This window comes from Pteronotus mesoamericanus, unplaced genomic scaffold (genome assembly GCF_021234165.1).
Source record: "Pteronotus mesoamericanus isolate MK-2021 breed Mesoamerican mustached bat unplaced genomic scaffold, CSHL_Meso_final scaffold_21, whole genome shotgun sequence".
Lineage (NCBI taxonomy): Eukaryota > Metazoa > Chordata > Mammalia > Chiroptera > Mormoopidae > Pteronotus > Pteronotus mesoamericanus.
The window spans coordinates 15,155,214-15,167,261 of NW_026555310.1; the positions used below are offsets into that span (position 1 = coordinate 15,155,214).

The window sequence follows — 12,048 nt, forward strand, 5'->3', positions numbered from 1 at the left end:
CACCTATATATTGTTCAGGATCACACACCATAAGCTACAAAGCAATCTGCAGATGGCAGCTACTTGTACTGTTCTTGGAGGTGCCAATGTGAGGTCAAGCTGTGAACCAAAGCTGGCTGCTGCAAGTGCTGGGCCTAGGCAAATTAGCAAGAGGTAGGGGTTTACCAAAGCCAGATACTGCTTGTTGGAGAGAATTTAGGAAAATCTGAGGCATGGGCCAAGACAAGCCATTCATATGGAAAGCCACTGGAAACAGCTTGGGTGGACCTGATAGTTGGGTGGGGTAGGGCCTCAGGAAACCACAGGGTGCAGAAACAGTGTGAGCCAGGTTGATGGAGTCTCAGATATGGCACTCACCTGCCAGCTCTGTGTCTCTGTGCAGAGAGAGCTCACAAAAGGAACAGTGACCTCTGCCAGCACTTCTGTCTGGGAGAAAGCTGCTCCCCAGCTCTCGCTCTGATGCTGGACAATTCAGTTCCTCCCTATATGTCCCGATGCCTTTCAACCTGCTGCCCCTATGCTGGAGCTCAAAGGGAGTGAGTGTGACTAAATCTGCGCACAAACCCTTTGAGAGGAACTGCCTGAGACTCCAGCAGGTTCTGTCTTCCACAGCCTGAAACCCTGCTGGGTTTTATAGCCAGAAGTTATGGAGACTTATCTTCCTGGTTCTGGAACCCTGGGCTGCGGAGTTTAGTGTAGGGCTGGGACCCCTCACTCCTGAGATATCCCTCCCAATTTTTATCTGCCACACATGGGTGTGGGACCAGCCCATTTCCCATCTCTGCCCCTCCTACCAGTCTTAGTGTGGTTTCTTTTCTAATTCTGTAGTTGTAGGGTTCCATTCAGCTCAATTTTTGACAGTTCCGAATGATGATTGTTCTGTTGCTTGGTTGTGATTTTGATGTGGTTGTGCAGGGGAGCCAGCCATGTTTATCTATGCTGCCATCATGACCAGGAACACATTTGATTTTTGTATATTGATCTTCTACCCTGAAACCTTGCTGAAATCATTTCTTATTTCTAATTTTTCAGAAGATTCCTTAGGACATTTTATATACAATGTTATATAATCTACAAATATAGTTTTACTTCTTCCTTTCCAACATGAATGCCTCTGATTTCTCTTTCTCCCCTAATTTCCATGGCTGGACCCTCTAGTCCAATGTTGAATAGAAGTGGCAAGAGCAGACATCCTTGCTTTGTTCCTCTTCTTAGGGGGAAAACAGTTAGTGTTTCACCATCAAGTTTATTAGCTGTGGGTTTTTTCACAGATGCCCTTTATCAGGTCAAAGAATTTCCTTTCTGTACATAGTTTGTTGAATAGTTTTATCATGAGTATTGATTTTTGTCAAATCAAAGTGCTTTTTCTGTGAGTACTGAGATGACCAAGTGGTTTTTGTCCTTTATTCTACTGATATGCTATGTGTTATAGGCAGAATAATGCCCCTACACAGACATGTCCATGTTCTAATGCCCAGAACCTGTGTGTGTTATGCTATATAAGGTTGCAGGTGGAATTTAAAAGTTGCTTATCAGTTGACCTTAAAATAGGGAAATTATTCCTATTTACCTAGGTGGGCGCAATATAATCATGAGTCCTTAAAAGTACAGGAGGAAGGCAGAAGAAGGAGAATCCTAGAGGTGAGAGCATGAAAAGGATTCTCTCCAGCACTGTTCACTTTGAATATGGAGGAATGGAAGGAATGTGGCGGCCTCGGGGAGCTGGGCAAGTCCAGGAGCTGGGTTCTCCCCTAGAGCCTCCAAACAGGAATGCTGGACCTGCTAAAACCTGATTTTAGCCCCGTGAGACCCATTTTAGAATTTTGACCTCCAAAACTCTAAGATAATAAATCTGCATTGTTTTAAGCCATTAAGGTTGTGGTAATTTATTACAACTGCAATAGGAAACTAATACAGTGTATTATGTTAATAAATTTTCAGATGTTACATCAGTCTTGCATTCCTAAGTCCCATTTGATCATGGCATATAATTCTTTTTATATGTTGCTAGATTTGGTTTGCTAGTATTTTGTTGAAAATTTTTGAGTACCTATTCATAAGAGATACTGGTCTGTAGTTGTGCATGTGTGTGTGCTGTCTTTGCCTGGCTTTGGTGTCAGAGTAATACTGGCCTCATGGAATGGTTGGGAAGTGTTATTTCCTCTACTACAAGTATAGCCACTCTAGCTTTGTTATAGTTGCTGTTTGCATGATACATCTGTCCATCCTTTTACATTCAACCTATTAGAAACCTGTCTTTAATCTAGATTTCCTATATAATAGATTTTCAGTTGTTCTGTTCTAGTAACTGCTCTCTCCCCTAACCTTTTTGGGCATGTTGCAGCTTCCCAAGGTGCTCTACCATGCCTGCTGGCTTTCTTTCATTCTGCCCACTCCTTTGTAAATAGATGTTTCATTAAACCCTGTTCAAACACCACTGTAGTGTGTCATCTATGTCCTGACAGGAGCCTGGGAAAAACTATACACAGGTTAATGATGAAATTACTCTGTTACTCTTTGGCAAAATTACAGAGAAAACAATATGTCTGTTTTTTAAAAGTATTACCATGGTCCTGACTGGTGTGGGTCTGTGGGATGGGAGTCATTCGGCAAACCAAAAGGTCAGGGGTTCAGTTCCTCGTTAGGGCACATGCCTGGGTTGCGGGCCGTCCCCAGTTGGGGGTATACAAGAGGCAACCAATCATTTTTACTTTCACACGTCCATGTTTTTCTCCCTTTCTCCCTCCCTCCCTCCTCTCTAAAAATAAATAAATTTAAAAAATAAAAATATTACTATGATATGTGCACTGCAGCTAATAGTGGCAGGGATTACCATTAATTAAATGTATTTTTAGTTGTATACTATTCTTTTTTTATTGTATTTTTACTGTTTACGCTATTATAGTTGTCCCTGCTTTTTCTCCCTTTGCCCACCTCCACCCAGCTTGTTTCCCCTCTCTCAGGAGTTGTATACTGTCTCCTCACTTAATCCTTTAAATAACTCTATTAGATATAATAGTTATCGTCATCCCCAGTTTATGCATGAGGACACATGAAGTATCTCTGATTATTGTGAATTAATGTATTGTCCCTATTTCCTTTTGTAGATCATTCACGAGAAGTCTTGGAGCAGTTAGGAGGCCCAAGCAAATTAAAGCAAGTGACATGGACTGTTTATTGATGCTTATCAAAGCTATGCTCTCCATACTATCAGGAAATGGTGGTCTTGGAGGTTGACTTTCCAACACGTAGTATGGTTTGTGATTTACCAGACTCTTAAACGCTTTAATAGTGCTATTATTCTGTGTTTGCTTGATGAGTTATTGTTTTTGAATGGTAACCCTAGCATGCCTTCTGATGGGTTTGGGGGGGTGGGGGGTGAGGGCACAGTGTTTGTTTCTTAAATAACAAAGTTTGTAAATTACCTGCTTTCCCTGGAGATTTCCTTTTCCTACCTAGATACTTGAGCTTTTGTAAAAGAAATGTGCCAATATGGATAAATTCTAAGTACAGGTATTTCTAAAAGCATAATTCTAGCTATTTTCTAGCTCCTACCTTCCTGATACATTTAAATGTCCATTGGCCAAAAGCAAAGCTGAACATAGGCCTGTAAATTCTTTATAGAATATTTCAATGAAACAAAGAAATACAATATTTAACGTCATGATCCATGACATCATACCCCTTAGCCATCCAGCATATGAAATGTTACTGAGGCCCTTGCCCAGTGGCTTATTTCACTGATTTTTATGGCTCTTTTTCCTGGAAAGGGTTCTCAGATCCAAATGCATCATATGGTTGGGGGGATAGAATCAGATTCTATTCTATTCTGCAGATAGGAACAGATTCCACAGGTTAAGTGTTCAGTCCTTCTCCCAGCCTCCCCAGCCCCCATACACTTCAGATACTTGTTGCAAGTCAAGGTTGTTACCTGTGTCTCTGACCAACTGGCTACAAATTAGAGGTTCCAAGGACCCCTACCTTGGGTTCTATTAATTTCCTAAAAGGACTCACAGAACTCAGGGAAACCTGTTTACTCATTAGATTACCAATTTGTTACAAAGATTATTAAAGGATAAGAATCAACAGCCTGATGAAGTGATGCACAGGGAGAGGTCACAAAGGAGCCTTCTGTCCTCATGGAGCTTGAGCCCAGAGCTGGGGCAGGTTGGAAGGCTTCTAGAAGCTCTCCGAACCCCCTTCTTGTGGTTTTTATTACTTTTATTTTTATTTTTAATCCTCATCTAAGGATACATTTATTGATATTAGAGAGAAAGAGGAAGAGAGAGAGAGAGAGAAACATCAATATAAAAGAGATACCTCAATCAGTTGCCTTCCATAAGCACCCAGGGATCAAACCTGCAACTCTAGGTATGTGCCCTGACCAGGTATTGAACCCACAACCTTTTGCTCATGGGACAATGCTCTGAACAACTGAACCACCCAGCCAGAGCCTTGGGGATTTTTATGGAGACCTCATTATTGGTAAGATTGATTTATTCATTGGTTATGGGTGATTGATTCAACCTCTAGCTGCTCTCACCTCCCCAGAAAATAGCAGTGGGAGTGAAAGTTTTAACCCTGTATTCTGGGTTGGTTCATGGCAACCAGCACTCTTCTTTAGGTGCTTTGCAAAAGTCACATTCATTAACATAAACCCAGTTATGGTGGAAAGGGCTTGTGATGATAACAAGACACCCTTTCATCTTTATGTCTCTGTTTTCAGGAACTGAGGATAAGGGACCAAATTTATAATAAAAGATGCATCATTAATCTTCCAGGAAATTCCAAAGGTTTGGGAGGTATGAGCCAGGAACTGTGGATGAAGACCAAATATGTCTGGGGTATATACTTTGGACATCTGAATAACCAAATATATATATGTGATATCATGATATCACATTTCCCAAATACTGCTCTCCATCTATGAACTTTCTCCCTTAAAAAGTGCATTCAGGAATGCATAATGAGTAAATAGAAAAAATATGGTTACAGAGGTTGTATCCTGTAGCTCTATTGGGTTCGCATTGTGAAGTAAACAGCACAGGTCTTACTTTTCAAATGAAATGTATTACTCTTCTATAATCAAGAAATTCTCTGAAGTAGACTACACTTCAACTGCCTCCCAATTCAGCGTATTTCTTGTGCCATGAGCCTGTCTCAATGGTACTTTCTTAAATATTTCCTATTTTAACTCTGATACAGGAAAAAAAAAAAAACAAGGAAAGTATGGTATGGTAAATTTCTTACACATGTTTAAAGGAGGATTTATATATTCAGCTCTATTTTTGTCCTATTAATTACTTTATTAATGTGATACGTTTATAGTATGGAGATAGATATAGATATAGATATATAGCTATATAATGGCACTAACAGGCTACATTTTATTCTTAACTTGTCACGTATACAGTGTTGATGTTTACAGCAGATTTAAATTAGAAATAGAAAATACAGAACATATAATTAGTACAAAATTACAAGACCCAAAGGTAAAAACTAGATCTTCCTCCCATCCCAGTCCACCAGCTACCTGATATCCTCTCAGAAGACAACCACGATTACAGTTTCTTATTTATCTTTCCAGGGATATTCTATGTATACTGTAAGCAAATATGTATTTTATACACTCAACAGACTCAAAAAGAGTCTGGAGGCTTCGCTAGATAAAAAAAAATGGCAAAGATTTATTAGAGTTTGCAAACTGGAAACACAGCTAGACAAAAACCCAGAAGTATTCCAAAGAAGAAAAGTTAAGAGTTCTCATAGTAAAAATCATGCCCCTGAGAATAATTGGTCCTGCATCCTTAGCCGTAGGATTGGTCCAGGGCGGTTATCAGCCGGATGTCAGAGGTCTCGATGATGGATGCCAGGGAGTCTGCAGGATGGGCACCCAGGGGCCTGGGCACATCCTGAGTCCTTTAGGGGTTAGTTAGAGAGTTATTCGAAGGTAAATAAATGTCTGGGCATTGACATAGGACTGGGAAGTTCAAAAGTTTAAGTTCCCAGGCTAATTAAGAAAAAGAATTGTTTCCTTATGCCTCAACCTTCATAATGTTAACAATTCAGCAGTTTGGTTAAAGTGACTCCATTTTGCATTTTTTCCCTACCTCCACATATATGTGCATCTTTTTTACATAGTTGTATACGATGCACATGCTTCTTCACATCGCTTCTCGTTTATATCACAGTATGTTTTATTGATATATACAATCCTGAAAACCTGGGACATGTAGTGGTGGCATTACCAATTTCTAAGAGGCATAAGGTGTCAGTACAGAGTAGGTAGAAAATTCTAACATCTTTATTTTTATCCATGATTGTCAAATTGAGGCCCTTCTATGTACTAAATACTATATTCTTCTATATTTTGCATTTTATTTGTTTAACTCAGTAACACCTCATATAGTTGTCCTCAACTCCAGAAAGAGACTGCTATATCTAATTCTCTCCACAAATTACATGTTTCTACCATTGGGTATTCCCTTCTATAACTATATTCCTATAGCAGTAAGACTAGAAAAAATTATAGATACAGATTTATATATTTGGCATACTGCAGAACTAGTTACATGAAGAAAGAAGATAAAACTTTAAACCTTTATATTTTGGAAACAACATTTGCCATGTAATAGGAATTGCATTCTTCAAACTAGAGAGTCTTTTAGGGTTAAACCCAAACATAGCTACATCCATACTTGGAAGCAGTTTGACAACTCAAGGCTGAAATTCCCACACTGTGCTTGTTGTCAGTCCGTTGTTTTCCTGCCTAGTAGGTTCTGGAAGCGAATATTCTACCACTCTGTGCAGCTGATGCTGAATGCTGTGTCCTCTGAACTGAGGTCGGCCAGGGTCACCAATCAATACTTGAGTTCTGTGTGTCCAACAGCAGTCCTTCAGCCATCGATGAAGACTGTCTGCAAGGTCTTCATCATAAAACATATCTCCAAGCACAATAAGGTCCCATTTATCTTGTTCCAAATCCAAAATGTTTTTGGTTAAAATAGGGAAAGGATTCAGTTGGTTCAATTCACAATTTAGTGTGATAGCTATTCCTGCAACTTTTAAAAAAAAAGCACATGATGAACTGGTATATACCAGGCTGTTTTAATTCCCTATTGATTAAGTTGAGTATTTTCAATAATTTAGAAAATCTCGTAACAACATTTCTTCCCTTTTTTGTTGAAGGATATTTTTAGGTAAGGAAACATAAAGTTTATGCCAATGTAAGCCATTTACTGAGATATTCAAATATATGAATGGATATCCCAAATACAAAACAAACAATACAATATACCTGGAAGTGTTGGGGTTATAAGGAACATTTGCTGCTCTCAATAACCGCAAGGTTTGGTTTGGTTCGTTACAGGAGACAGGGAAACGAGCCTTGTGCTTGAACGAAGTGGTAAGTTAAACTCAGCCCCCTGTATAAGGATCTTCAAGGACCAGGTCTTTAGTGAAAGGGAGGACTGGGAGGAAATCAGATAAAATTGAAACTTACCTGTCTCAGCTTGGGTTCTAATGGAAAAAAATCGCTCTCAAAGACACAGACCCACCCTCACTTGGGTTTGGGATCAAATAAATATACTATATATTTCTTTTTTTTTCATTGTTTAAATACTTTTGTTTCCATTTACCCACCACCACTTTCCCCTGCCCCAACCACCCCCACAACACCAATATATTTCAATAAATTCCTATCCCAGGAAATAAGATGAAATATTCTCAGGTTGCTATCACTTTGAGATATCTCACACACAAATACAAATCCTCCTGGGGAAAAATGCACTGTCAATTTACGCCTCACAGAATTCCCACAGATAATGTTCCACTGACCATAAGTTCACAATATCATATCATAAAATGCACATGGGTATAAGCTATCATGTTGAGGTATCTGTAGATATTTATCCTGGAAGGGAAAAAAGGATGAGCGCTACATATTTTTAAATGTGAAATCCTTACTAGGGTCTATGTCGTTGGCCAAGATCCTGGATGCCCCACTCATCTTAGCAGCGATAGCTGTAGCTCCACATCCACTCCCCAGATCTAACACAGACTTTCCTCTGACAACATCAGGATTATCCAAAAGATACCTAAATGCAAAAGAGGGGGAAAACATTTTCTAAGACATAGGAGAAGCTCAGTAAGAACTGTCCAAAAAAATAATTTCTTTGGGTTCAGTGGACAAAGAATAGGGAAACTTAGCAGAAGAACTTGGTCCAACCTTGGCAAGTTCGGCCTGACTAGGGTGAGACAAAACGCTGACCGTAAGAGCTGGGCAATGGTGGCAGACAGAGGCCCTAGTTGTTTGACTTCTCTTCAGCAGCTGTGCAGAGCAGTTCCACAGCATGGACTAATCAGGCTCTTCAAGCTACTATTTAAAAGTATTGAGCACTTACTGTGATCCAGAAAGTACCAAGAACTAAGAATACAGGCTGACACAACACTGCTATAGTCCAGACTCAGTACACTAGATCCAAAATCCACGATCTCCCTTTTTTTTTCTTTTAATCCTTACCCAAGGATATATTCTTATTGATTTTAGAGAGAGAGGAAGAAACATTGATGTGATAGAGAAGCATTGATCAGCTGCTTCCCATTTGGACCCCAACCTGGGATCAAACCCACCCACAACCTAGGTATGTGCCCTGACCGGAGATGGAACCCACAACCTTTCTGGTACAGGATGATGCTCCTGCCAAGCCAGGGCCCACCATCTCCTTTTGATTGTTCATCGGAGTAACCTTATCTACTGCTTGAATTGTCTTATAATGACCTCTCTAGGAAGGTACCATCAAAGTCCAGTTCAATCAAAGAATTTAGAGCGTGGCTAAGTAGTTACCAAACAAGTGAAGACGAGTGGGGAAACAATGAAATAATGAATTTCACCTGACACTTGATCTTAGTAGTGGAATAATAAATAGCAGGGACCAGAGCTAAGTAGTGGTACCCGTGCCATGCCTAAAGGGACAGCTGCTGCCCATCTTCAGCTAATTGTTGCCACCCAGAAACCCCATGTTATCAGAGATTATTCCTGTTTCTCAAATCAATGTATATTTTTGTTAGCAACTGATTTTTTTTAAAGTTTTCGAGCGTGGTGAGACACCGGAGCTGGTGTATGGAAAGTAAGAATATGCAGATTAGGGCCTGCTAAATGAGGAGGCACAACCCCCCCCACCCCGCCCCCGCACCAGGGCAGCAAGGTGGCTAGCTCCCTCTGCCTGCAGCTTCCGCTTCAGGAAGGTGAAAACCGTGGGGCATTCTGATGGAAGGCTCAGTTTCAAAACACCCACAAAGGAAATAGAATCACAAGATTGACTACTTCCAGATGCCAGAAGCAAAGGGGCACAATGAGCTGGGGGAAGGGCAGTCCTCTGTCTCTGGTGACTTGGGGCAGAGGTCACTAACTTTTTGAGGGCTTAACTCTAAGTGGTTATTTTTAAAGGTGCCCTGGGAAAGGCAAAGCAGAAACTTTTAACAAGCATCCTAAACTCCTGTCCTTATAAAAATGCCCAGACTCAGAGTTTAAGCAGGGTTATCACACTGTAAAATGCCTAGGCAGCAACTCTTTTTTTTCACAATAAGTAAAAGCCAAACAACATACATCTGTGGGTCACCAGTTTGTATTCCCTGATTCAGACAGTCTCTTAAGAAATTTGATTGTATATTTGGAGTTGGTAAACAATAACTTTAATAGAAAACAGTCATTTACAATGTCAGTACTTTTTAAATATGATGTGAGCAGTAAAGCTTGAAAATTTGGCAACACAACAGTCAGAAAATTGATATTGTTTGATACCACCTGAAAAGCTTCCCAGTATTCTCCAAAAAGTTCTATGTTTGCATTTATTTGGCACGTAAAATTGTACAGCCCCAGTCGGTGTGGCTCAGCTGGTTGGAGCCATTGTTCTGTACACCAAAAGGTTGCAGGTTCGATCCCCGGTCGGAGTGCATATGGGAGGCAACCAATCAATATTTATCTCTCTCTCTCTTCCCCTCTCCTCCACTTTTCTCTCAAATCAAATCAGTATTTTTAAATTTTTATATTATATACAGCATTAATTCCTGTGAAAGAGAAGTCCTTATTCTTTTTGTTTCACAGTCTTGTCACCTTATAACTATCTCCAGCCTTGACAGCTGACCCTAGGATTTCTCTTGAAGAAAGATCTGTATTGAGGGAAATAGTTTGATAAGCTTGGAATAGAAGGTAAACTTCTGTAACAAAGCAAACCAAAAAAGAAAAAAAGAAAGAAAAATGCGTAACTGCTCTAAATTAAGAAAACAAGAGGATTATTGTTTTTTCTCTGTTTCTTTGTTGAGGGGCAGGGAGAATGCAGAGTTGGAAGGGGCTGAAAAGAGAAAAGGACTATCCTTAAAGGTTCCCATTTCAGTTAGGGTAGTACCTAGACAGGGCCTGGCCTCCTGGCCAGTAGATCGCCCAGTAAGGATCACTGTGGGGCCACAGATCAGCTCTTTCCCACCAGAACTTGCATCTGGGGGTCAAAAGCCGCAACTGGATTTCGGGGGTGAGACTGCCACTGCTGGTGACTTCTGTGTTCTCCTCCAGGAACGCTTTCATCTCAGGGTCCAAAGAGCTTCCAGTGCCTCTCCAGGGGCAGTGGCCCCGGGGAAACAAGGAAAAACCACTGCTTCTCGTGGCCTTCAGAAAGACACGACAGCGGGTCCCTGGAAACAGTGCAAATGCTCTCCAACCTGAACTCAAAGCCATCACGCCTTTCCCAAAACACAGGTTGTCACTGCTGTTGGTAAGAGCGGCTCCTGATGGGCGAAGTGTAAGGATCTGTCTGCCAACTTGATCTCAAGTGGGATCTCTAAATTTCTAAAAACAGAAACAATGCTGAAAATTCCAAGGCTCACGACATTTCCAAATCCTATTACATAGTAAGAAAATATTACAGTGTAAGCTCTGTAACAGATGATCCACAAGTACAAGTACATTTTAGATAAAAGCTTTGGTGCATCAATTTAGGAAAATCCAATCTTTTAAAAGCATGCCTTTTCACAACTAAATCCTTTTAATAATTTCAAACAACAGGTATACAAGCATTTGATTTTGAGAAAAACAATGCTTGTTATATAAAATAAGGTATACCCTTAAGGTTCTTTTATACATTTAATCACTTACCTTTAAGCAGGCACAATGCTTGGCAACTGTGAACAAAACAAAAGTTTAGGAAGCTTAGAATCTAGTGCTGGGATAGAGCAATTAACAAATGCAGTTTTTGCTTTTGTGAAGTCTAACCAAGAGTTGTGGAGGCTAACAAACCATAATTTTCTGTAGGCAGACGTATACAGATTACACTGACTACACTCCATTTCAATAATGATTGTGATAGCATAAAACATCTATTAAACAAGATTCCAATTTTTCCCTTAAAAAAAAGCTTTGTGGATTTCATTGTAATAACAGAATATCAACTCCCAAATCTCTTTCCATAAATATATGTGATGATTCATCTGAGTTGAAAACACTTGTTCTAAAAGAAAAACATCTCGGAAAGAAAAAGTAGGAATGGGAAACAGCAGTTTAAACACAAATTATACACACAGTTGTTTGGGACCTCTGGTCTGTTCTGCCTAAATTTTAAACAATATTATACCCACTTCGGTGTTTAGAGTAGGGGCCCACAACTCAAATGCCTACCATGAGCCAGACTGCTGATGATACATGAGTGATGCAGGCTCACTGTAGGATGGCAGGCAAAGTGCAGACTGCCGCCAAACCCGGACCCAAAGAGAGCAGCAAAAGCTGCCAGGCAGGGAGCCTAGTCAGATCTTCTAATTTTCAAAATGATCCACATACTCATGCATAAGCTCCCACTTTTCAACTTTGGCTATTAATTAAACTATCAAAACACTGGGCAGGCCCACGCATATGTGGTTCAGTTGGTTGGACGTCCTCTGCAAACCTGAAGGTCACTGTTTCAATTCCTGGTCAGGGCACATGCCTGGATGCAGGTTCCGCCCCAGTGGGTAGGTGAGGCAATGGATCAATGTTTCTCTCTCATATCATGTTACTCTCCC

At 40.3% G+C, this 12,048-nt stretch overlaps 2 protein-coding genes across 2 annotated transcripts in view; one reads left to right on the top strand and one right to left on the bottom strand.

Annotated features, from left to right (window-relative positions):
- AMN1 (antagonist of mitotic exit network 1 homolog) overlaps window positions 1-3,688 on the top strand; it is a 52,867-nt gene extending 49,179 nt beyond the window's left edge. The window contains exon 7 of the mRNA XM_054591276.1: window positions 3,108-3,688. Within this exon, the coding sequence (XP_054447251.1) occupies window positions 3,108-3,181 (74 nt within the window). The 3' untranslated portion in view covers window positions 3,182-3,688. The remainder of the gene's footprint in view (window positions 1-3,107) is intronic.
- A 2,492-nt stretch (window positions 3,689-6,180) lies between these two features.
- Window positions 6,181-10,930, bottom strand: ETFBKMT (electron transfer flavoprotein subunit beta lysine methyltransferase). The gene is made up of 3 exons (XM_054591277.1): window positions 10,407-10,930; window positions 7,966-8,096; window positions 6,181-7,061 (listed from the first exon to the last, which is right to left on the bottom strand). Exons 1-3 carry the CDS (start codon window positions 10,730-10,732, stop codon window positions 6,718-6,720), a joined length of 801 nt encoding a protein of 266 aa, XP_054447252.1. The 5' UTR covers window positions 10,733-10,930; the 3' UTR covers window positions 6,181-6,717.
- Window positions 10,931-12,048: the final 1,118 nt, after the last annotated feature.

What these genes read in the sequence shown, in the direction of transcription:
- ETFBKMT (XM_054591277.1), bottom strand. Translation starts at nt 10,732, where the DNA reads ATGGCTTTGAGTTCAGGTTGGAGAGCATTTGCACTGTTTCCAGGGACC. An exon ending in GGAGGCCAGGCCCTGTCTAG is followed by an intron (nt 8,097 to 10,406) that starts GTACTACCCTAA and finishes TTTTGCATTTAG; the next exon opens with GTATCTTTTGGATAATCCTG. An exon ending in GGCCAACGACATAGACCCTA is followed by an intron (nt 7,062 to 7,965) that starts GTAAGGATTTCA and finishes TTTTTTTAAAAG; the next exon opens with TTGCAGGAATAGCTATCACA.